The sequence below is a fragment of the Falco naumanni genome, chromosome 2 (genome assembly GCF_017639655.2).
Source record: "Falco naumanni isolate bFalNau1 chromosome 2, bFalNau1.pat, whole genome shotgun sequence".
NCBI classification, from domain to species: domain Eukaryota; kingdom Metazoa; phylum Chordata; class Aves; order Falconiformes; family Falconidae; genus Falco; species Falco naumanni.
Window position 1 is genome coordinate 118,637,153 of NC_054055.1, and position 24,514 is coordinate 118,661,666.

Below are 24,514 nucleotides of genomic sequence, written 5' to 3' on the forward strand. Positions count from 1 at the left end.
CATCTAATCCTACAAAGACTGGATGCTTTTGCCAAAAAACAAGTTAGCTCATGGAAACTTTCAGGCCTGTTCACCACAGCAATGAAGGGCTCATTGTACTTGAAATCCAAACAAGTACAGTAAGAAAAGGTCACGATACCTTCGTGCAGCCACTCGGCTTCAGCTTTTCTCTGCTATACCTTATGCCAGTTCTCCTGCATTTTTGGTTCCAGCACCACAGCGCCCGCAATCATACGGTTAAATCCCAAGTGGACGACAGCGCATGTTTAGCTCAACCATCGCTGCTTCCCACAAACCAGATCTTGTTTGTTTTGTTTATTTTTAGGGTAATGTTTGGGATGAGACTTTATGAATATGACAGGACGCGTTACACATGCTGGCTGCCGCTGCCTTTGCATGCAGCTATAGGGACCGAGGCCAGGAGCTGCGGCACACGGCGTGCCCCGAACCCATCCTGCATCCAGGTCAGCCCCAGCTCTCGCGTGGTAACCTTCAGCGCACAACGCAAGGCTCCTCTGGTTACCAAAGTATTCGCTGCCCGCAGCTATACAGAAGGAAATTCTTCCCTTTTTTTTCTCTCATTTTCTTTTTTTTTTTTTTTTTTCCCTTTCCCCTCATTCCTTTTCTTCCTTTCCAGAGTTATTTAGCTGGGGGTCACTGATATCTATTCCAGGCAGGCATTAAACTGATGGGGGAGGGCGGGCTGGCTGCAGCGTATCCAGCTGTGGCCTTGTTCTGGCTGGTAAATGGAGTCAGACATGGAATAAGAACAGAGCACTGTTATCCGTGTGTCAGGAGAATTAAAGGACCAAAATCAATGACAAATTCTGAAAGATCTCAGTACATTTACAAACAAACTTCATTTTTATTAATTGATTACCTGATCCAACATTCTGGAAGGAGGAGTGGTTACTTCTGTTTGGCATCATATTTGTCTTCTCAGGATGGTTAAAACAACGCTAATTTGAGTGAATCAAATTTTGACCTGCAAATAAAGTAACGAAAAAAACGTTAAGAGGTGTATTTCGAGAACATTTTTCAAGTATGTAATATAGACCAAAACTGACTGTTTTTACAGTGAGATTTCCAGAGATGACTCAAAAAGAAACACGTTAAAAGAATACATTAAAAGGCATTTGGAAAGGGCACCCCATGTTCAATGTGGAGACAGCGGAAAAAAACCAAACCTGTCTGCAGTTGTTTTATCGGTTTAGAAGTCCATATATTTTGATTTGATAATCAGCTGTCATCTGTGACCCCGACTCTGTGCAGGCAGTTACTAGTCACAGCTCCCGAGTTTTGTTTGCGATCCTGTGGCTTCCTTAAGAAATCATTAACACGGTTGGACTTTTCTGCTGAAGATTTTATTTTTGAAAGCCCAGAGCCCAGTTTCAGCCTACACAACACCAGCATCCTGCAATCACGAAGAAACCTAAGCAAAAACAGGTATGTGATCCAAAACACAGAAAGTGTTTTGGCATGCAACGATTTCTGAGGTTCCAAAGAAGCCAGACTGGGAATGCAAATAGATTCTGCAAAGTTTATTAAAAAAAATACAGAAAAAATGATATGGCTACAAGACAGACTTGGCTTAAAAGAAACGCCAAAATTAAATCCCAGTCACTAACGACTAAAATTAAATCTAAGTCCAAACAGAAGAGCTCTAGTGAGTTGCTCTATTAAAAGATTTTTTTTTAAAACACACATCTGTTTTTAAAAGGTCGACAAAAAGCTTTAAAAAAAATTGCATCAAGTGACAAAATTAATGGTGACCATCTGTAGGTCCTCTGGGCTTTAACTCTGGACAAGCAAATAGAAACGCAGCAGAAAAACAAGTGAAGAATAGAGACAGATGTCTGGGGCTGTCTAGAGACAAGCCACCTATTTAATTAACCGCAGTCGTCACAGCCGCAGTGTTTCAGGTCTCTGTTGCACAGACTTTTTGCGCTATGCGTTTTCACATTATTCTCCCTAGAGGATGGCCCTGGGAGAAGGGAGCTGGCTGCTAATCCCTGCGGAGGGAGGCTCCTTCACCGTGACCTCTGGCTTCTCCCTCCCCTGGTCCCCCCAAGGTGCTCTTCCCCGGGGGACCTGGCCCTATCCCTCGCCACTGCTCCCCCAGGAATCCCCCCGGCCTCACTTCACGAGGCTTTTTCTCTCTCTGCAGAGGTCATTTCTCACCCCTAACGAAAGAGTCTGCACCCCACCAGGCACATGTTCCCCCCCCTCGCCGCAAGAGCACACACCCCAGCTTCACCCCAACAGCCTCTTCCAAGAGCACGCAATCTACCGTCCCCCCAAAACAGTGCTGCTCGCCAAGGAACCAGGGCGAGGAAGGAGACCATACCTCCCGGAGGGACTCAGCCACCATGCCTGCCCCCTCCAGCAGCACAGGAATGAAGCTCTTCAGACAGGATGGTGGCAAACAGCCTGGACAGCAGATCGCTTTTATACCCAAGTGTCATGCTCAACAGGTTATCTTGTTGACACGGAACATTTACCAGCCTTTTCACCCCACCTGGTCTTCCATCCCACGGAGAGATTCCCTCCCTAGTTCCTTCCAGCTTGCCTTGCATCTTCCAAACTCAAAGCCTGCGTAGCACCCCAAGCGCCTTCCTTGCCAGGAGCGGGGCTGGGGGGCTTCATGCCTGCGACCCCCCCCGGCAGGGCTGCAGCCGACAGGCAGCTCACCCCAACAAGAGGTTCCCCCATTTGGCCAGTTGGCTCTCTGCCCTTTGCCTGCCTCCCAAACGGGAAGGACTGGGACACAAAACCCGTTCCAACTGCTGCTGTGTTGCCATCTTGGCATATTGCTTGTGTAATCTCTGTTTAAAATACAGCACGTCAAGCCCAGAGCTCCCCAGAAAAGAACCAAAAATTTAACTTCTCAGGGCATGTTCAACTTGACACAGAAAACTAGTGGCTCTCAACATTTCACACTGTTCTGTAACAAAAGTATAATTATATCATTGAACAGACACCCGAAGTATGGACAACTCGGAATTAAAAGACAGGAGAAAGGGTTGGTTTAAAAGAAAGGAAAAAGCGTAACTAGATTTGTCATGTCTCTAACATTGCTGCTATATGGTTAAAATCATCGGTAAGAACACCAAAAATCCCATCCTTCCTATCTCATAAGATGATGGCTACCACTTAATCAATGTGACAGGCATTAAGGCGAGAACAGCTGAGAGGGAAGGGTTTCTGTGTAATTGAAAATTCAATCTTCAGTTTAGTGAATACCTGGGTTTGCTAATAGCTGAAAGGAAAAATGTCTTTAAGGTTAAATATTTATATGGTTTCAGTTCAAGTTTGAGAACTCATTACACATCTCTCTTCTTAGAGGATGGGAAAAATCAGAGAGGTCATCACCTAGCAGTAATTGAAATTTTGGGGGGAAGAATTTTCTAAAACTCTCCACTATGAGCATGAACAAGAAACAATGCATTAATAAGCTAAGCAAATGAACAGCTCAAAATCCACATTTATCTGCTCTCATGAAATCATATTCTTTCAGATGAAGGTTATGCAGGGCCTCATAAAACAACCAGAGAGGCCGACTCTCGTTACAGAGCACATGCTGCGCTCTGGCTTGGCTGAAATGAAGCAAAATGATTTCATCTGGGATTTATAAAGTCATCTGAAGTGAATGTATACAGCATTACCAACCATGTTTCATCTCTACGGTACCCAGGCCAAATTAAGTTTTGTTTCACTAACGACCAAAAGAAACAGTGATTCATGACTCAAACAGGCGGCGAGTCAAACAAAAGATTCCAATTTTAAAATATTATAACACAGGGTGGCTTTACAGTAAAAACTTCTTTCCCTTGTATCATGGTTTAACCCCAGCCGGCAGCTCAGCCCGCCTGGTGGGAGGGGGGAGAGAATCAAGAGAGTAAAAGTGAGAAAATTTGTGGGTTGAGATAAAGACAGTTTAATAGGTAAAGCAAAAGCTGCACATGTGAGCAAAGCAAAACAAGGAATTAATTCCGCACTCCCCATGGGCGGGCAGGCGTTCAGCAGGGCTCCAGCGCGCGGAACAGGGCCTCGGTGTTCTGGTTTTGTCTGGGATAGAGTTAATTTTCTTTTCAGTGGCTGGTACAATACTGTGTTTTGGATTTAGTCTGAGAACAATGCTGATAGCAACAACTCAAAACATCAGTGTGTTAAGTAACTTTTTATATTAAGTCAAGGACTTTTTCTCTAGGCCTTCCCTGCCAGCGAGAGGGCTGGGGGGGGACACAAGAAGCCAGGAGGGGACACAGCCGGGAGAGCTGACCCGAACCAGCCAAAGGGATGTTCCACCATGGAATGGCATGGTCAGCGTGTAAACTGGGGGGAGATGGCTGGGGCTGCCCAGTGCTGCTGGGGCACCGGCTGGGCATCGCCCAGTGGGCGGTGAGCAATTGTAATCACTTGTTTAGTTGGGGTTTTTTTCCTTTTTGATTTTATTCCTCTCTCCCCCTCTCCCCTTTTTATTACAATTTTTGTTGTTATTATAACATTTCATTTTATTTCCATTATCAAATTGTTCTTTTTTTAACCCATGAGTTTTACCTTTTTCCCTGATCCTCCTCCCCATCCCACTGCGGGGGGGGGGATGGTGTGAGCAAGCGGCTGCCTGGTGCTTAGCTGCCAGCTGGGGTTAATCCACAACACTTGGGAAGACAAACACTGTAACTCCAACCATCCCCCACCCCCCCCATCTTCCTTCTTCCCCCAGCTCTATATGCTGAGCATGACATTGTATGGTGTGGAACATCTCTTTGGTCAGTTGGGGCCAGCTGTCCCAGCTGTGTCCCCTCCCAGTTTCTTGTGCCCCTCCAGCCCGCTCACTGGCAGGGCCTCAGAAGCTCAAAAGTCCTTGACTTAGTAGAAGCACTACTTAGCAACAACTAAAACATCAGCGTGTTATCAACGTTATTCTCATACTAAATCCAAAACACAGCGCTGCACCAGCCACTGAGGAGAAAATTAACCCAGCCCAGCCCAAAGCAGCACGCCTTGGCGTAGGAGCCCAGAGCTGCTGCCCAGCCAAGCTGCAGGAACAGCTCTAGCCAGCATTTCGTCCATAGATTTAGGGTGACGTTTTCTCAGCACATAGCTTCTCAACCCTTCCTTCTGCCTGGGCTGATACCCACCTTCCTTCAGCAGTCTGCTATGGCACCCACTTTGCTCTTACATTGCCAACCGAGTGGGTTGCGATGCCTGAGGCACTGCTAAAGTGCTTCTCTGACTGAAAATAAAGTCAATTTTAAATAAAGCTCTCAAATTTGGCCATCTCTCCTTTAAGGCTGTTTTGCTGTTCATTGTTTCTTCATTTTCAGTTTCTCACAAAATGTTACCAGTGGTTCCTGGCAGCTCCTGACCCCTCTCCTTGACACTTCCCTTCAGAAATTCCTACAGCTGTGCACAGCCACCCATGGGAACAGACGAAACCCCAAGTGATGGAGGGTGAGGACAAAACCCCATCTTTGCCACCATCCACACAACGTCATCAGAGTTTAACTCATTCTGCAACAAGAAGGTCTTCAAATTATTAGGGTCAGTTTCAACTGATCCAATAGAACACACGCTGTTTTGGAAACAAGAACGCCCCTTAAATTTTTACACCCTGAACATAACTTGGTGAATGAGTGCCGATGGCTTTGGTGCCTGGAGGTCTAACTTTCCCATGGTATAGCACACCTACGTGCCTGAACTGACTGTTCCATTACCAAGCTGATTTACTTTTTTCCTGCATAAACTGAGGACAACGTACTTGCTCCTGATGAAATCAAGCCTGTCTCCCACCCCCCGGATTTACAAGTCTTGTTAGCCTCAATCTGATAGGAAAGTAAAACTCACTGGGATCTACAGTTTACCTCCAAAAACACTTAAGTGTAAATCCATCTTGCCCCCAGCTCCTTAAAGCCTGCTGTCAGACTAAAACAATACGTTCATAGAAAAGCACCTGCATAGTTTGGTGGAGATTTGGTACCCAACCAGCAAATGGACACATCCTTAACAGCAAGCACAGACATCTCTGCCAAAAACTGGGCAGCTCAGCAAGGCTTGTTATCTAAAGGTCGCCTTCAAGGTCCTTCTTCATTTCCTCCTCCTCCTCCCCCACAACACAATACACCAGACCTTAAGCTACAGCTAATTTCCTACCAGCATAGCCCTGAACTCTGCTCAGTCCCTGGCTCTTCATGATATAGGTCCTGCTACACACTGATCCCCACGGTGCAAGCGAGCACTAAGTCTGGTTACAGGCATAGGGTGGTTTAGTTCCCAAAGCTCCCAGCCTGGCACCTTCACCAGCAGTAAATAAATTAAAAATCAAATATCTGTGAATCAGGTTTGACTAAGTCACTCCCTCGCAACCCTGCAGGTTTCCGATGTGGAAAAGGGAGCGGCAGAGGAAGTCACTCTTACAGCTTATCTCTTCCTCTGAGAAATTATCATGTTGGATACTGGAGAAGGAGCAGAAAAAGGGCAAGGCAACAACAGAAAACACCCTAAATAACTTTATTCCCCTCATAAACCACATCTATTTTACTGGAATAACTCTTCCAACTACTCCAAAAAATTGCACCTAAATATGACATTTTCAGTTAATTCTGTCCTACTGTATAGGCAGGATTCTCTCCTACTTGATAAGGATTGATGTTGTAGGCATTGCCAAATCAATTCTCTTTCCAGTAGACAGGCGTAATCATTTTAATCAGGTCATGACAACTGACAATTCTAAATGTGCATCAAAAATGAAAACATCCATTACCATGTAAATACTATAGTTTGGTGGCTACAAACTGAGATTTAAACCATTGACAGAAGAGACACTGACTGCAGAGTGTGTCCAAACAAAAACGACAGTGAAAATGCTGAAGCTTTATAACTCTTGTGCCATAATAGCTACCTTTACCTGAAAGCAAAACTGCTAAAAGTACACATTTCAATGAATTTAATAGTATTCCTATGCATTTGGTAGGACAAGAGAGTAGACCACCTACTCAAACTGCATTATTTTAGTAGGTATCACTGCCTTCTCCTTATTTTGCAGTCACACAGATCACTGTTTCATCTGGACCAGCTCAATGGGATAAGCTGAAGTGAAAAGGAGAGTTAATTCTTCTCTGTTCAAACAAAAAAGTCACTGACAGGTAGAAACGTATTAGCAGAGATTTCTGTTAAAACAATGAACTCCTTTCTTCATGCAGAAAAACAGGGCAGCAGAGGACAAGCCAATCTCAAGTCGTGTTCCTCTCCTCTGCGTTGGTACCTCCCTGGCAGTTAAGCTTAAGAGTCAGTTATCTGACCTACGACTGATTCATCTCACACCAGTAACTACCAGCTCCCTGGTATTGCTCTGACCCTATTTCATTAACTCCTTTCCTACTGAAAATCTGAGCATGCTCAAAAGATTTGCAAATCAAGACTTAAAAAATTCACACAGACATGGCAAACAGAAAACTCTGCTGGTGGCTGGTAGACTGTGATTGCTTATACATCTCATTGTACACACTAACAAAACCCAAAACAAACAGCATAGCTGCTGTAGTAATAAGCGTACATAAACATTCTAGACCAATACAATTCTCACTCCTGAATCCCAGGAAATACAGGCTTTCTTCAACTAAAATTTCAGGAACGGGGTTGAGTGAAGAAACAATTATGAACCCAAATTCATGCTGGACAGGAGCAGAAATTCTCACTGTACAGGAGCAGAAAGATCCTAAATAAAAGTTTCTCCTTTACGTCCTACCTGACATGATAAACTTGCTTTTAGGATGCCCCTAACAAATTCAATGGAAGCTTGCCATACACAGCAGATAGGTATGTCCCAGAAAATCTAAGCAGCTAGAAAAACTAATCAGAACAGCTTCAAAGATCATTTACTCCCTTTTTTTTTTTTTTTCTTTTTTGTCTCCTTGGATGTCTCTACCATTTTTCTTCCTGTCTATTGCATTGTGTCTCTCTCTCAGGCAACCATTGCCCACGATCCACTTTCCTCTGTGCTGATTTCTTTCACTGCCACTTTGTGCCTGTCACTTCCTTCCGTTAATCAGTTCCCTCCAGCGCCCACTTATTCTGACAGTTTCTGTCTCTCTTACTTCGTTTGTCCATTTCTCCTCAATTTGTCTCCTTCCCGAGATGCTTGCCCCATATTTCCAAACGTCCCCTCTAGCTCTTTAGAGCTTCTTCATTTCCCAGCACTCTGAGGGCGGTGAGCATGCCCCCAGACTAAATGCTTCTCATCGCACTTGCTCGGCAAACCACATCGTGACAGCGACAGCTCAAGTGGCGCCCGCCGTGGCTGCTGTGCTACCAAGCCATGGCTCTGCCCGCAGAAACACAGGGCAGCATTTATCAGCGAGTCCCTGGACCACATTCCCTCAAGAGAGGGATACAGGTACGATACCTGCAGTTACACCACCACTTAAGGTAATTCAGGAAGTTAAATGAAATGGTTCACTTAAAAACTGATCCCACCTGCGTGAGATTTGAGTAGAGAAAAAAACCAAGCCTGGTCACATTTATGGAGTTCACTCCTATACTGCAGCCTCTGGAGGACCTTCTAGAGGGGAAAACTGCCCCTGGATTTCTGTGGCATCTCGGATGTGCCCCACTGGTCTAAACCAAAACCCAGATGAACCGCATCTGCCCTGAACACCCAAAACAGGGCATCGCCTCATAACTGGTTATTTCAGTGGGAAGCACTGTCTGCTACGCTGGCAGTTACTACACATCAGAATTAACTGTTTAACAAATGAAAATGGAGAGAATACACTCCACGTGCAGCCAGCATAGCATTAATTCCTTCACAAACAATCACCAGCACTTCCCCCTCCCCACCTTCATTATTTCAGGTTTTCTCTAGATCTTCAAGTGGAAAACAAACAAGACCTTCCCATCCAAACCCCTTCAAGTCCTTCTGATCCAACCCCACCCTCAGCCAAGGTGGACCTGCAATCTTTACCTCACCCATCCTCCGCTTCCTATCTAAGAACAAAATACTCCAAATTTTTCATGATGGACTTTGTTCCTTCCCAACAAAGGTCACCTGGCATCTTTGCATACTTTCAAGGAGCTGGTTGCTAATTTTATCTGATAAGCACAGACAGTAACTGATATGGAAAAAATGGAAAAAATTACTGTTCTTCCTGTCCTGGTTGCTGCCCAAGATTTCCATTCCCTCAGTAAAAACATGGACCCACAAAAGAGTCAATTTAGCATTTGTCAAAATTTCTGGTATGGAAAGGGAATTGCACAAAACAAATAAAAATGGTACTATCAGCTCTGGAAAAGATTCGGCGTTAGTATTTGACTGCCCTAAAAGTATCTTTCTGTCACTCTCTTCGTTCAGCCCACCGCTCACCTTGCCAGCCAAGGTGGGCACTCACTCTCCCCATCTCTCGATTACTTCATCTCCTTTCTCTCCTACTGCTTCCTTCTGCTGTGGGAAAGCAAGCCCATCCTCGCCCTTCGCGGTTCCGTGTGCCGCTGCCATGCCTCACCTCCTCCCACCTCTCTTCCTTTCCCACCTGAATACCTTATTCCCGGGGGACCTTAACTAGGAGAATACAGAGAAAGGAAAAAATCGAGTTCACCCAACACGCGGACTTGCAGAACTGTCTCTCTCGCCTGCCTCGTCCCCCCGAAGAGAGGGAGCAGGCAGCACAAAGATGAAATAATTCACCATGTTCCGACTGGCAACACGTCCACCCAGCTGCCCCGGAGATGCAGACATGGAGGACTCGGGCAGGGGCAGAGTCAAAGCACACAGACCAGATGACACGCTGACACGATGAGCACTTGGGGGGGGGGAGAAGGAACTGGTGACAAAAGCCATGTGTTTGAGCTCGCAGCAGCGCTCGGTGGCAGGAGCAGAATGCCCATCTCTCCAGCCTTTATGCAAGCGCCGCCGGTATATTTGCACTTCTGCACATGGGGAAATTCCTCCGGCGGCTCTGGGGCAGGAGGAGCGGGGTCTGCTCCCAGCCCGTGCCTCCTCTGGCCGGCGGGCAGCAGGTACGGGGCGGCCCCGCGCCCCCCGCTGCCCCCGGGGCCGCGCACCGGGGCTGCACGGGAGGGGGAAAGCGGGGTGACCGCCGGGCTCCCAACCCGTCAGGGGTCCCCCAACCCAAACCCCTCCGTGTCACTGAACCGCTCCGACGGAATACCGGATTCCTATCGCTCAACTCCAGCGATGCCGAGGCGGTATCCATCACCGGGCTCAGCCCCGGCAGAAGCCCATCTCCAGCCGCGGGAGCCTTGAAAAGCCACCGGGCTAACAAAGAACGGGCGGACAAAGAGCCCCCTCCTCCCGTTACCCCCGCCACCAGGTAGATGGCTGGCGACGGACCCCCGAACCGGAGCAAGGCGAGCCCCGCCGGCCACCCCCGCCTCCCCCGCCCACGGACACGCGGGGCGGACGCCCCCGCCGGGGCCGGGCAGAGGCTTTGTTCAGCGGTGGGGCCGCGGCGGCGCCCGCCAGCACCGGGGCGGGGGGGGGCACCGGGACAAAGGGCTCGAGGCGACTTGCGCCCAAAGGGACGCGGGGGGAGCCCCGTTCCTTTTTGCTGTGTCTGCCAAGGGGGGGGGCCCCGAACCGCGAGGGGAGAGGGGTGGCACAAACTCCCCTCAAAGTAACCACAAACCGGAGCGCGGCTGAGCCGCCGTCAGGGAGGGACCCGCTCCCCATCCCCGCAGCGCTCCGCCACCGGGAGCGGAGCCGGCCGCGTCCCGGGAGGGCCGCCCCCACCCCCGACCCCGCGGGACGGCGCTTCCCCCGGCCCCGCACTCACCGCCGCCTCCGGCCGCCGCTGCCCCCCCGCGCATCCCGCTGCCCGCCCGGCCGCCGCTGCCAGCGCCGCCGCCGCCGCCCGCCTTCCCCCGCCCGCCGCCACCTCCCGCTGGAGCCGCCCCCGACCGGCAGCCAGCGCCGCCCCGCGCAGGGGCGCTGCCCGCCCCCCCGTGGGGCACCCCCGCCGGCGGAATGGTTCGCTCCCCTCAGGCCGGGGTCGCGGGAGCGGGGCGGCCGAAGGACAGGCGGAATAGGGGGGGGTGGGACACGCAACGACGCGCACAGAGATACCTACAGCGGGGGCTGGCGGGGCCGCCCCGGGGGACGGCCGGCGGCCGCTTCGCGATCTTAAATATGAATCGCCAGGCAATTTCCTGTCCGCCAGATTAGCTGAGCAAACAGGGCGGCTCTGCGAGGGCGCGGGCTCGGTTTTCCTTGCCTGGGGCTGGGGGTGCGTTTACCTGCTCCCTCCTGCTGGGGAGGGGGCTGCCCGCGCCCTGCCAGCCCCGCAGGGGCGCCGCGTTGCCTCCATGCCCGGTTGGGTGGCCCTGCCGCCCGCCTCAGCCCGGGGGTCACGGCCCGGTGCAGCCCACCAGAGGCCTGCCCACAGCTGACCTGAACAGCACACATGGGCATGTATGTGTGTATACATATACGTATGTGCCTACACACACCGGGCCTCCAAGGCCCCTGCGCAGGCCTCAGGCATCAGCGAAGGACGCGCCGGTGGCAGCAGCCACCGTTTTGCTGTCCCAGAGTGGGGAGCAGGCCGCTGAGGCCGGCCGGGCCTCCATGGCTGGGCTTCCAAAGCAAACCAAGCGTACAAACCAGCACCGGCCTGGCGTGTCTGCCCAAGCTGTGCCTCACCTGCCCCCTGTTCGGTGAGCAGCTGGGGGCATCGACGCCATCCCCTTCAGAGGTCCCCACTCAGGAGGCTGTGAGGCGAACCGCTGGGTTGCAGCTGTCACCGAGGAAAACAAAAAGAGTGAAGATACCTCTGGGGAGGGTCGTGCCACCCCCAGGATCGGCGGGTGCTGGGAGCCAGGAGCATATAACAAACCTTCCCTTCCCGAGCGCACGTACAGCATCCTTGGTAAGGAAAACTCCACGGATGAGAGACGCGAGCCAGCCTGGAGGACTGTGCTCAAGGCGGGGGATCCTGCATAGGGACCTTGTTTCGTACTGTGTGGCCTTGTCACTACCTCTCCCCATTTATTTCTCCAAAGGGGACATGTGGGGGGTGTACCTGCTGGGCGGGTGTCCTGGGGGGAGCGGAGGCTCACACGGCTGCCACGATTGCCAACTGTTCCCATCTGCCGTGGGGACGTGGGGTTCATTGTGATCCGGTTCCTGCCTCGCATGTTCCAGAGGATATTTTACTTGGCTAAAACTGTTACTTTACCACAATATAAACTTTGTAGTAACTCATGAAAATCTGGAATCCGTATAGTAACATGCACAGTACCAGAGGATATTAAAAGAAAAAAAAAGAAGGAAAAGAAAGTGGCCTTGGCTGTCCTAGTGTCTTTTGTAGTTTACATATAAAAAGACAAGCTTTTGAGATTAATTAGTAGGCCAGAACCCAGATAAGCTCTTCTGTGATGCCTCTGCTAAGGTCTGAGTGCTTCATTTACTACTAGTGTTGAACCTGGATCTTCTTTTTTGTTCACTGAACAAGCAAGAAAGAGTACACTCAGTTAAAAAAATAAAGGCATATTCGTGTAAGGCATGCAGAGTTAAGGACATGCTCACAGCTGGAAGAGGCGAGTACGAATTTTAACCCTGCCACGGCCGGAGCCAAAGGCAGCCAGCCTTCCCTTCGTCTTAAGTGATCTTCTTTTTCCTTTTAAGTGGGAAAACTGGAAGCAACAGTTTGCAAAAGTCTCCCCAGGGAAAATGATGCCTAGTAGCTCAGAAAGGAGTAACTGCTCTTGTGGTTAAACTGTAACTCTGAAGGACTTTTGATATGCTGGCTGAAATGTTCCTTTAGTTAGCTCCTACACAGTAGGTGACGTGACATCAAAGCTGGATCAGGCAGAGCACGTGTTTCCCCTCATATATGTATGCCGGGAAAATTTTATTCGAGTCAGTGTCATCTGTTTCTTGGCAGCAAAGGAGAGAAAAATAAGGAATAGAGCTTATTTCTAAAATAACAAGAGGTACTCAAAACCAGCCATAGCTGAGGCCCTAAAATAACTTGATAAGTTGGAATGTCTAACAGGAAAGCGTCTGGCAATTTAAGACAAAAGAAAATACTCTCTTGGACATTTTATGAGTAGGAAATACTTAAAAATTAGCAAACAAGCAAAACTCAAAAAATCTAAAGAGCTGAAAACTCTCATTGGAACAAAAGCAACGCTACTACTATTAAAGAAAATCAGGAAAAAGGGTATGGAAACTTGCACGAGAGCTACAAGTTGTAGATGGGTTCAGCAGTCCACATAGCTGGCTTTAACTGTTTTCATGGCAGTTGCACAGCTACATCAACTGTACTGTATATCACAGAGGCTTTTAAAATTCTCCGCCCCTGAGTATGCAAACATGCCCAATAAAAGTTTAGTTTCCATGGCAATTCATATAAGTAGAAATCAAATGTTGGAATGTTTGCAAAAAGCATGCTTTAATCATGAGCATTGAAAATGGTAATAAAACACTTCAGCTCCTGTAACTGGGAGGGAGAGCGTTATTCAGCCACTTCAGAACCAAAGTCACCTCTGAGCAGGCACCGCAGCCACAACCTTTGCATTACCTGGTCCTTACCCTTACAGATTTTATCCACATCAGGTGTGGACATGACTGCATTTCTGTCAAATGAGCCAGAGCCCACAGCTGGGAGTCAGTTCAGGCTTTATGCTATCTGCAGGAGCAGAGACAATACCTAGCCTGACAGAATCAGTCCGAGATAAAGCTACTCATTGATGACTGGTGTAGTTACACCCAGTCTTTTCTTTGGTGGCAAAACTGGTCTGGTTTCTTCCCTTTCCTGCCTTAACTATTCATTTGGGTTCACAATCTATAGTTTGTGACCTTCTTGCGTGGGCTGATGCAGTTATTTGTGAAAACCAGACCAAGAAGGTGATCCAGATGAAAACTCTTCCTTCCCCTTCCTGAAAAAGGTCCAACAAGTACTTGCATTAGGGTGACTGATAAGAAGATGAGCAACGTAGATCTGAGCAGCTGTGCTTGAGACCGAGCCTCTGTTTCTTGAACCAGTGGCACCAATACATTGATGGATTATTAAATCCCACCTTTTTTGAACAAACGTGTTGCAACAAATGAAATCAGAAGGATTCAGCACTTCCCAGCATGTAGCCAGAGCATTTTGAACCACTGCCTCAGTGAAGAAACCCAGCTGTTGCTTGCCGTTGCAGAATAAATCTACACAATTGTTTATTGCTTGAAAATAACAACGGCCACAACCAGAACTTCTGGTGAAACTTCAAAGCAAGCAGTGATTCTTCTGTTGTAACTTCCTCAAAGACATTTTGAGGCAGTGTAGAAGGCTGGACTCCAGGTACCGAAAGAAACTTGATTTTTAAGGCTCATCAGAAATCTCTGCAAAATAAAAAGGCAACCTGGAGCATGACTGCATTCATCAGTACCATTCGGCTGGAAAACTCATGCCCAATAGTTACATTGCTTGTCTGAGTTAAAAATCTAAACATCTGTTAATGCAGCACACCGTAGAGAGGTATATAAAGCAAAAATAAGATAATGTAAGCTGAGGTTCAACCAGTGGAGTGTTCTTGTGACTTGGCCCAAAACTTCTAAGTTGTCACACAAGAGCTATCCAGAAGAAACTGCCTGTTGAAAATAAGTTACAGGAGTAATCAAATCTTATGCTCCAGGGCACAAGTCAATTGCTGGAAGGGTCAGGAAAGGAATTTCCTCACTCTCTTCCTTTGCACAGTTGTACACAATTAACTAGGTTGTAATTGCAAGGCAAGAAAGCAGTTAGGTTTTACATTCCTCTGAATCATCCAGTGCTGGCTGCTTTTGCAGCGCAGTTCAGAGCTTAAGGGACAGGTCTGGGAGGTGGGTTTTGTTGCACTTCTGTGCAACAACTCTAGGCTTTGCCTAGATTTGCAGCGCAGTTTTGAAGTCTGCTCTTGCTTTGATGCTGACTGACTAGCTCAGAGTGTGGCTGCGCTGCAGAGCTACCATTAAAGTGAGGACTTGGCTAATTCAGGCAGTTAGCTTTCTGTTAATAAGTAGTTACCTTATGTCTCTATTGATAATTGCACAACTCATAGTGACTCATTTAAGTAGTAGCAATGTTGTAGCCATAATGGCCTAAAGATATAAACAAGGCAAGATTTGCTGGAAAGGTAACCATTTTTATTGAAGCAACTTGGACATTTAGTGCAATAAAAGATCATGCTATTTCTTCTTTAAATAGAACATTTTAGTAATCAAAAGGATTTTTGCCAACACAGGCCAGACATTACTCTGCTTCAAATCATAAGAGCAGTACCCTATTAGCTTGTGTATGGCTGTCTTTGCCGCTGATTAATTGCTTCCCCTTGCTAGAATCAGCGTGCTTCTGTGAGTGGGGGTGGCTTAGGGCTTAATTAGCCAACTCTGTTACTGCAGCTAAGCTCACGACAGTGTTACTGGAGTTCCTCTGTACACAAGTATATTTTTGATGTATGATCTGTGAGCAAACATCTTGAAAACTGCAAGCTGTGGTCTGCTGGCAAAACCTTGGTCCGTGCTCCTCTCATAGATGTGATGTCAGTAGGCATAGGGTTGGCAGAAGACACGGTGCAAATGCCACAGCTACACTGGTTTACGCTTATAGTCACAGATTACAGCAGCTAATACTTTTGTACTCTGTAGTTGGATACAAGGGTGTCTTCATCCTACAGTTGCCCCTTTGAGACTTACCTTTTTCCCAGCGAGCAATAAAGCGATTCATAGGTTCCTATATAAACCTTAGTCTGGGGCCTTATGATTTGCCTCTGGTGCCAAGCCAGGAAAGTTTTCTGTTCTCCTTTCGTCTCTATCTTTATCAAATCTGGATGCAAAAATATTTAATAATGTGGTGGGTCGTGTCAGTGAGAGAATAGTTTCTTTAGTAGGAAATGAGAAGAAATCTAAAAGCATTTAAGCCACTTGTCCAAGGTTACCCAAGAAATCTCAGTGGGAGCAAGGTGTGGAACGCAAGAACCCAAGATACTACTTTAATGTCACAGTTAAATCTGTGCAAAGATAGATCTCTCTGTGTTAAATTAAGTACTTGTTTGGTTTCTTCCTCCTGCAAAAAATATTCTTCCCCTTCAGGTGAAACTAGATTAATTAGTACAGAGTCAAAAGAGGTAAAACAATGCATTTCTACCAAAAAAGGAAAGATGGTTGCCAAAACTTACTTCATTCTCTTCAGTCATTTGGGCTGGAATTGATGTAGTGACTTTCATAAAGGAAAAAGCTCTGTCTAACACAATTTAGATAAAATATATCCTCACAACTGATTCATGAAGCTGCCTTTGCTGGCAAGTTTTTATATCTGCATTGAGAAGGGTGGTAGAGTGTTTTTCTCAGCAGATGGCCCCCAAATGTGGAATTAAGTCCCATTAGCAGCACAAAGGATGACACAGTATCGCTACTACTTTCTTGCACTAATAGGAGCAGAGTAAGATGTAGAGATATATTTTAGCCTCAGATTTCTGGGATTTTTCTCGAAACAGAGGCGGGATTAAAAGCAACTGAAAAATATAATTTCTAACCATTTTCTCCCTATGTAGTCGCCCTTACTTAAAACTGCCTTACACACTTAGACAAAAATACACACAACACAAAGAGGTAAACCTACTGAAGATGCACTGATGCCCAAGGCAAAAGCAACCTGAACCAAAATAGTAGCCAGGTGACAAGCTACCATCTAACCTCCTCACTGCACTTGTACCCTCTTCAACAAAACCCCAAAAATACAGCAGGGTGGTGGAGAGTGTCGCAGAATACACTCAGCTCCTGTCAGAATGTGCAGGGGAAGGGGGAAGATGGACCAGTGTTTTATTTCCCCACAGGTTGTTAATTGATGGGTGCTGTAGGAATCCAGCTCCTGAGGCCAGGCCAGCTTCTATCCTAGGCAGCTTGCTGGCATGCAAGGCATGACACAGCACATACCCCTCGCATGTGCCCCGTGCCAGGTCAATCCCTATCCCGTTCTTCCCTTTCCTCGTGTCAGGCCCATTTTGGGTTACCCTGGGGAATAACGGGGGTCCGTGTCCAGCCATCCTACTGGCAATTCTGTTTCTCTGTGCCCACTGTTGGTTGTGCCACCTTCCTCGCCGGGTCTGTCGTCGTGCCAGTTACAGGACTGGGCTCCGGCCGGCAGGACTGGAACCATGGGAGGGCTGCGGATGACCTCACCTTCCACACAGGCTGCACACTGCTGCAAGAGCTTTTGGCACCGTGAGCTTAGTGTAAAGTAAAGCACTTGGGTCCTTCAGATTGAAAGCTCCGCATCTCTCCACCTGCCTAGCCCCTCTCCACCTGCCCAGCCTGCAGTGGCTAGGACCTCTGCGCTTGAACTTGAAGCCGAAGCTTTACGGGGCAGCTCCTTAGCTATGATGGTAAACTGAAAAGCAAACGCAGATATTTGGGGAATACGAGTCGTTTGGAAATGCCATTTTACAGGAGCTAGACCGTGTGGACCCTGCTGATCTATGCATGTATCCTTGCCTACGCTGCTCACCTGAGGGCATCCATCCCCGTCCCGCAGCGCTGCTCCCGGCCGCCTGGGAAGGGTGTTTGCCATCACGCCCGATACACGCTCTCCGCCTGGGCCTGCACCGCTGTGGCCACGACACCACATGCCTCCCATGAAATTCCCACTGACTGATGTAGGATTAGGCCCACAGGAAGCAATAAAATATGCTTGCTGATCCCACAGTATCACAGGAAATTAACATATGACAATCTTTAACACATTGTTTTAATAAATTAGAATTTTGTACTGTAGTTTAAAGACCACTGTGAAATCCGAGATAGCACGCTGGGGGTGGTCTCGCTTCTTTTGCATAATGCCTTGTTTGCACGTTGCATTTTTTTTTACCCCCTTACTCTTTGCACTACTGAAACCTTAAAACAGTCAGGGAGGCATCCCAGCGTTCATCAGCAACAACACTCATTTTGGTTGCAAGCTCTCTGGACTGTCCCGTAAACTACAAACCCATTCTAACCAAGAAGAGAAATGCACTTAGTGATACACTTTGCTGGTGGGACATAAATTAGGCAGCAATATGCAATGGGGACACAAAAGTAGCCCACAGGAGCTGGGCAGTTAATGCATAAAGAGGGGAAAGGGCTGACAGCGGATCCTCATTAGACTTAGGAACAGCTTGCCATTAGCGTGCTTTTTTAAACCTCAGAAGTTTAACAGGAGAAAAATGTTTCTTTATGCCTCAGATCTCCTCTTCAGTTAACGGAGGTTTCAGGTTCCCCCTCCCCCCTTCATTTCTAGAGAGGCTGCCAAGTTTTCCCAGAGCTAAAAGCAACAACTTTCTGTTAAACGTTACTTCATGCTTCTGGTATTAATCTAATAGGAGGCTAGATGGGGAGGAGGGGGAGGCAGCAATGAAAGCCGATTTCCTGCCATGCAGTGGGAAATCCATAGAAAATTCAGATCTAGCACTAATTTTAACAGCTGGACGACTGCTTTGGCTTTTACTTGCCATAGGAACATGCAACTGCACGCTTTTTTTTTGTAATAAAAATAAAATAGACGTCATGCAAAAGGCAAAATAAAAAGAAGGCTTGCAATTGTAAATACCCTGATTAAACCATCCTATTCAACTATGCGAGAAATATCAACACATTTTGCAAATTGCCTCTCATTTCTGTTAACATTTCTAATAAGAATGTTCATGGAAACAGAAAATATACAAGGAAATCGTCTTGCTAATAAGCACTTCGACAAATATTTACTTGGGAAGTGCTCCAGCAACCACTTTGAAAGGAGTCTTAGCGGGTTTGAGAATCACGCAATTGGGACGTTGAAATAAAACTCCCTGGTGGAAGTGAAAAAATTGTAGTGAAAAGAGCAGATTGCAAACACGCAACATACAAGCCAGAGACACCAGCCTTGTAGCAGGTCGTGGCCATACGTAACATACACCGAAACACTATTAGCAGCACCTCTCTCAAGCGTGCAGCATGCCAATGAGTAACTTCTTATATTAAGCCTCCATTCTCTGGATAAGTTCTTTATTAGGAAGGGCTTGGCTGTATATCCTGATAATAATTGTTCGGAGGGTGATGGCCGCAAGTGTAGTCCTTTATCTTGACTATTACAAATGTGTTTTTTTCCTCCTTTCGTGCTTTTTGCTCAGCCTTTGCTCCACCTGTTTCTCACATGCCATATGGCTCAAATCACGACATATTGCAGAAGATTTTTTTACATGGATGCAAAGAAAGCTTAATACAGTACACATGCTGAAACTGAACCCTGTTTTGTAGATAAAGCAGAGCTCTAGCTTGTTTGTGGGTGCTGTGTATACTAGGAAGAATCCTTACCACAGATTATCTTAATTTTAAGGCTTTACCTGCCCCCTGATGCGTGCGCTCAACGCATCACGGCAGCTGGTTTTTATGTCACTAGCTGCAGCCAGCTGTTAGACTGAAAGTGTTAATAACCATTTTCATCAGTCCCAGGCTTGCATTAACTCAAAGACTCTCAAGGGTAGTGATGGCAGAAAAACCCCGGAAGCTGACACCCAAAACACAAAGCAGAAGCTACGCTATGTGAGCTGGGAGGCTTCTCACGGGGCAGATAAACACAAGGCTGGAACATTTGATAGCTTAAAGTACTGATGGGCAGGAGAGACGAAAAATAAAAGCCTTGAAAACAAGGGAGAGAATGAGAAAAGTTGCTGCGGTTATTACATTAGAAAGAAGTTTAAAGAGATGGAGCTTCTTAAGCGTGCAGTACTGCTGAAAAGGCAGAGACATCTAAAAAGAAAACTATTTCCAGTTTCTTTATTCTGTGTTTCTACAAAACAGGACGTTATGCACAGTTTTTAAGTCAACAGGACCATTGCCATCGCTCCCTCTGTACTCCAAAAATTCCAGCTGGTATCAGGTTTTCCTTGTAATGGAAACAAGCTGGCAGAACTTCAAAGACTTGATAACAGCTTACACCGAGAAAGGACAGCAAGAGTTAGTTATACTTCACTATTTAAAATGTTGGTTTTAACTTTCCCTTTCTTCTTCTTTTCTTTTTTTTTTTTTTTTTTTTTTTTTTTTTTTAGAAAAGTTGGATAGAATTTGGCAATGCTTGGTGCCACTTGTATCTGGTCGCAGCTCAGGAAGAGAATGTGAAAATGTAGCTGTACTGGAATTTGTTCAGGAAAGGCTATCTTACAGCTCAACTTTCACCAAATGTACCGTGGCCAGGGGCTACGAGCGCCATGAAATCACTGAGCTCAGTCAGACAGCTTTTAAATGACTGAAAAATTGAAATGGTGGTTTTGAACAATAGGGCTATATGTCTCTCCTGTTCTATCTTTCTGCAGCTTTACCCCTTATGCTTTCAGACTGTTCAATGACACAACTGAAAACAGTGTTAGGTCACCAAACACTACCCCAGCCTCGACAGTCATCATTTACCAGTATCCTGTTTTATGGACTGCATCCAGTTTTCATTGTACCCTATTTATTTCTTTATTTGAAGGCACAGACATAGGCGGACCCTGATAAACATTGTCTTAAGAGCATAAACATTCTGAAGAACCTAGGATACTGAGTGAAAAATTGTTGAGTAAGTGGAAATATGCCTTTGATTTATAATGTTATATATCAAATTCACCTTTGATAGACAAATCTGGTTCAAGCAATTCCCCTTTTAGTCTTACTCATGCATCTTTCTTTTCTAATTTTTGGCCACAGTAGGATTGTAGGTTCAGTTTCAAGATTGTCCTAACTTTCCATGTACTGCCAAATGGCAGCTGTACTGCATTAAAGTGATGTGATCATGCCACTTTGCAGAACCACTTTTAAGAATCATGCTGGAACTTACAGAAACCAGAGGCTGAGTATCTATATAAATAAGACATTTTTTCTCCTGTGGAAAAAATGTTTCTCTTTTAAAAATATTACAGTCCCTCATTTGTTTTCTTCCCCCTCTGCTTCTTCCCTGATCATATGCAACTGAAGAAATGGCCTTTGTTAGCTTTTTCTGGCCTGGCAAGAAGCCCAAAGATCCAGCTGACAAAAACCTCAAGTCAGCAAATCCAGTGAGAGGAACGTCCTTTTCAGAGCCCCCGTTTCACAGTCTCCCTGTCACGGAACATCTCAGTAGTGCCGCACAGAAGAGCCTTTCGAAGCCCTTCCTTGTGAATCATCCTTACTCTGTTCCTTGTGCTTAAGTAATTAGCTCTCATTACCCACCCGTTGCTGCCCAGCATTCGCAGGCTGAGCGCTGGGGGAGGCTGATGGAACAGCATCGGTCCAAAAGGAAGCTCCCATCAGAGATGCTCAAGGGATGACTGCAAGGCGCCGTGGATGGGCTCCCGTCTCTCCCACCCCTCGCTACACCTGTATCGCGGCATGCCGAACCCGGAGGGCAGCCGCTCGAGAGGGCTGCGTTAACCTAGACAATGGATGGTCAGCGAAAGGTCCTCGAGGTAAATACACGTGTGCTGCTCTAAGTCCTAGCCCACCACCGAATCACTGAGTTCGCACCAAAATTTCTAACGTGTAAGAGTCAGGGACTTACTCCTTGAACAGAAGCTGCCGGTTCACAGTGGTCGTAGTCAGAAAAAAAGGTGCTGCGAACAAACTTCAAGGGTCTATCTCATGCATGAGTTGGATAAGATGAATTTTGAAAATTTTTTCCCCAAAGGAATCCAGTGCTTTTTAAAGAGATAAAGAACACAGTGAATAAAGACTTCACCAGGCAGCAGAGCAATCTGCACCACGGCTCCACATCACGGAAGTGTTTCATCCTGCAATCAGAGCACTTCATGTAATGTCAAAATAAGCATTTATTTCTCACGCAGCTTTCTTTCCTAGCCTTTCCTTAGCTGACACAGCAGGCAAACACTGTTCTTTCAGCTCTTTCTCCTCCCCTTTCCTCAGCGGCCCTTTGGTATTTACCTCCTCTCATTTTGGATTTCCTGCCTGCACCCTAGGGAAAGGATTTTCCTGTGAGAAACAAGTGTGTCACACTGCTGATCTGCTTGGATGCCAGTAGATCAAGTCTATCCACCATGTGAAGCAAAGCTCTCATCTACCTCCTATCAGAATAGTACTGCCTTCAGGTTATTTTTTTTTCTCCTTATCTTGACCCATTTTATTTGGAACTAGTTTTGGTAAATTGGCTTTCTGGTCCCTACCAAAGCTGCTGCCTCCGTGTATTAAATTAAGATGGGATGCAACTGCTTTGGGCAAATGAAGATCTAAACTACACTAAATCTCAAAATTAAAATCAAATGTCAAACATTTTGAACACACACCTACTTTTTCTAGGGTCCTGCATAGCACATACCTTTTTGGTGACTGTATTTGTCGTTTTACTCTGAGAGGGGGAGAAAAGCAAGTAAGAATACCCTGTATCTCTGCACATGTACAGAGAGCAGGGCACAGCAACTCTGCCAGGAGCATCCAGATATGGTGACACTAAACACAGGCAGCTCTTTCTGAAATTACAGAAGGTGGTTTTTCATAAGGGGGGAAATCTTCTTGGCAATTCACACCTAATTATTCATGGAAATGAAAGCCACCAGCAAGACACAGGAGGAAAAAAAGCTCTGCATCTGAGCAGTGAAAGTCCCAGGAGGTATGTCATCTCAGATGGCTGGAGCCCCAAACTTGCTTCACCTCAAACACAGATTAGAGCTTTTGTCTTTCCCCAGTGACCAAAGAGACCAGGAAACCTTTAGTCTCTGGGCTGGGTCACGGCCAAGGCTGCCGAGCCCTCGGGCAGCTTGCTGGCAGGCTTTGGAAGTGCTTGGGAAGGGGACAGAGGTGCCACCTTCTCTGTTCTGGCTCTGCAGAGGCCAGAAGACACAACATAATTGTGCTGTAAAGACAGAATAGTCCTTTCTGGAAGGTCACTGGGGGATGTGTTTACGCGCATGCATGCTCCAGTACAAGGTGTGCATGCTATACTGAGCGTATGTAATGCCAGCAGAGTAAAAAATCTGGCTAAAGAATGCGGTAGGATATATCGCTTAGTATGTTTTCATTTAGAGGTCTTCAGGGTGTTTTGTGCTTAGGATGTTGAAAGTGCCTTAGATGTCTTTGCTATCCTCTTGTGGTACCTTACAAGAGATGCTAGATCGCCACAATTGCAATAGCCCGGACTGTGGCAAACAACAGCCTGTGGCTTTCAATTGGTTGTACTATAGATCCTCAAACTATTATAGAGCATCGGGGAGTGTTTTGTGGCTTGTGGTATATGTCTAATGGGTGATTTGCAGACCTTTTGGGTCTAACCAGCTATTACCCCCGTGTTTGTGAGGCACGGGATTGGGTGACCCTGGTGGCTTATTCCATGGACAATGTGTGGTATCTCATACTGCTTGCTATTTTGTGAGAAATAAGTACTGGCCCTCATTGTATTTTCACTTTGAAAGTTGACTGAAAAGTTCTTTATCACATACAAAAAGATTTTTGCATAAAGAAGTCTAGAGGCTGAGCTCTGGGTGATGCATTCTGGAAAGCTCCAGAAAAGGCAGTTCTCTGGCCAGTGCACCGCCAGAGCGCTAGCTGGGGTTCACAGAGTGTGGCAGAATTATGTACAGCCTTGCTTCAGCTTCACCCCAAGCCCATGCACTTTGCATTTTCTGCAATGTAAGCTTAAGAAGAACCTAAATCTACACTTGGTGATCATTCATGGGACTAATGAAAGTCAGATTCAGACAGTGTTTTAATAAAAGTCAGACTCACTTGTACGGGAAATTATGCGGAGCCTGCAGACACTTGAAAACCAGAGGAACTGTCTGTGGAAGGCACTGTTTAGGTGGTCTTGAACTTTGTCTCAGTTGCAGCCCAAACTCATAATGCTAGAAATCTCTTAATGTCATGCTTATAAATAGACTGTCAAAAGTATTTTTCAAATAAAGACGTAAGGGACAACCTTTCTGTCACAGCCAGATAACGCATTCACATACTAAATCTAGTGAACAAAGCAAATATTGTGCAAAAAATATGTTTTTTTCTAAGCAATGAGATAGGTGAATAATGAAGTTAAAGCTCATTCGAGAGAGAGCATGTGCGACGCTGCAGTAATCAGAAAGATCAGTAAAGGTTAACTGTGATCAAGTTGATCATACAATATAGAGAAAAAGCAAACCTCCAAAACCAAGTGCAAGTCTCACTTAGGCAAATTTGACTCTGTAGCAAGTAAATATTCCTGCGTGGAAAGCTCCAGTAGATCCTACTTAGGCCAGTTTGTGTTTTATTCTGACCTGGCCTTTCCCTTCTAATTAATATTCATTTATATTTTCCACACTTAAATCTGACATTGCATTCCCTATAAAAAGTTCACTTGCTTAACTACAGCTAGAAGCATAGATATCTGCTTCTTTGCCACTGCAATGAGATCCATCGGAGTGTTACCACATCCTGAGCTGGTCGGTACTTCTGCATCACTTCTCTCTGGCAGGCGGACAGATGTTGGAACCTGCTGCTGCATTTTTCTGATACAAACCATTCTGATTTCAGGGCAACTCCTTAAACGCATGTTCTCACATTACCAGTGAGAACTTTAGAGCAGGC

General features: G+C 46.5%; 1 protein-coding gene and 1 long non-coding RNA gene across 4 annotated transcripts in view; one reads left to right on the forward strand and one right to left on the reverse strand.

The window, feature by feature from the left end:
* The window catches only part of PHLDB2 (pleckstrin homology like domain family B member 2), a 126,730-nt gene that overhangs the window by 59,697 nt on the left and 42,519 nt on the right, over positions 1–24,514 (reverse strand). For all 3 annotated transcript variants that reach the window (XM_040583068.1, XM_040583067.1, XM_040583069.1), the window contains exon 2: positions 881–985. In XM_040583068.1, the coding sequence (XP_040439002.1) occupies positions 881–929 (49 nt within the window). In that variant the 5' untranslated portion in view covers positions 930–985. The remainder of the gene's footprint in view (positions 1–880; positions 986–24,514) is intronic.
* LOC121083103 lies at positions 912–23,479 on the forward strand. The gene is made up of 3 exons (XR_005826234.1): positions 912–996; positions 6,247–6,250; positions 23,469–23,479. It is a non-coding gene; the product is annotated as an uncharacterized LOC121083103 (long non-coding RNA).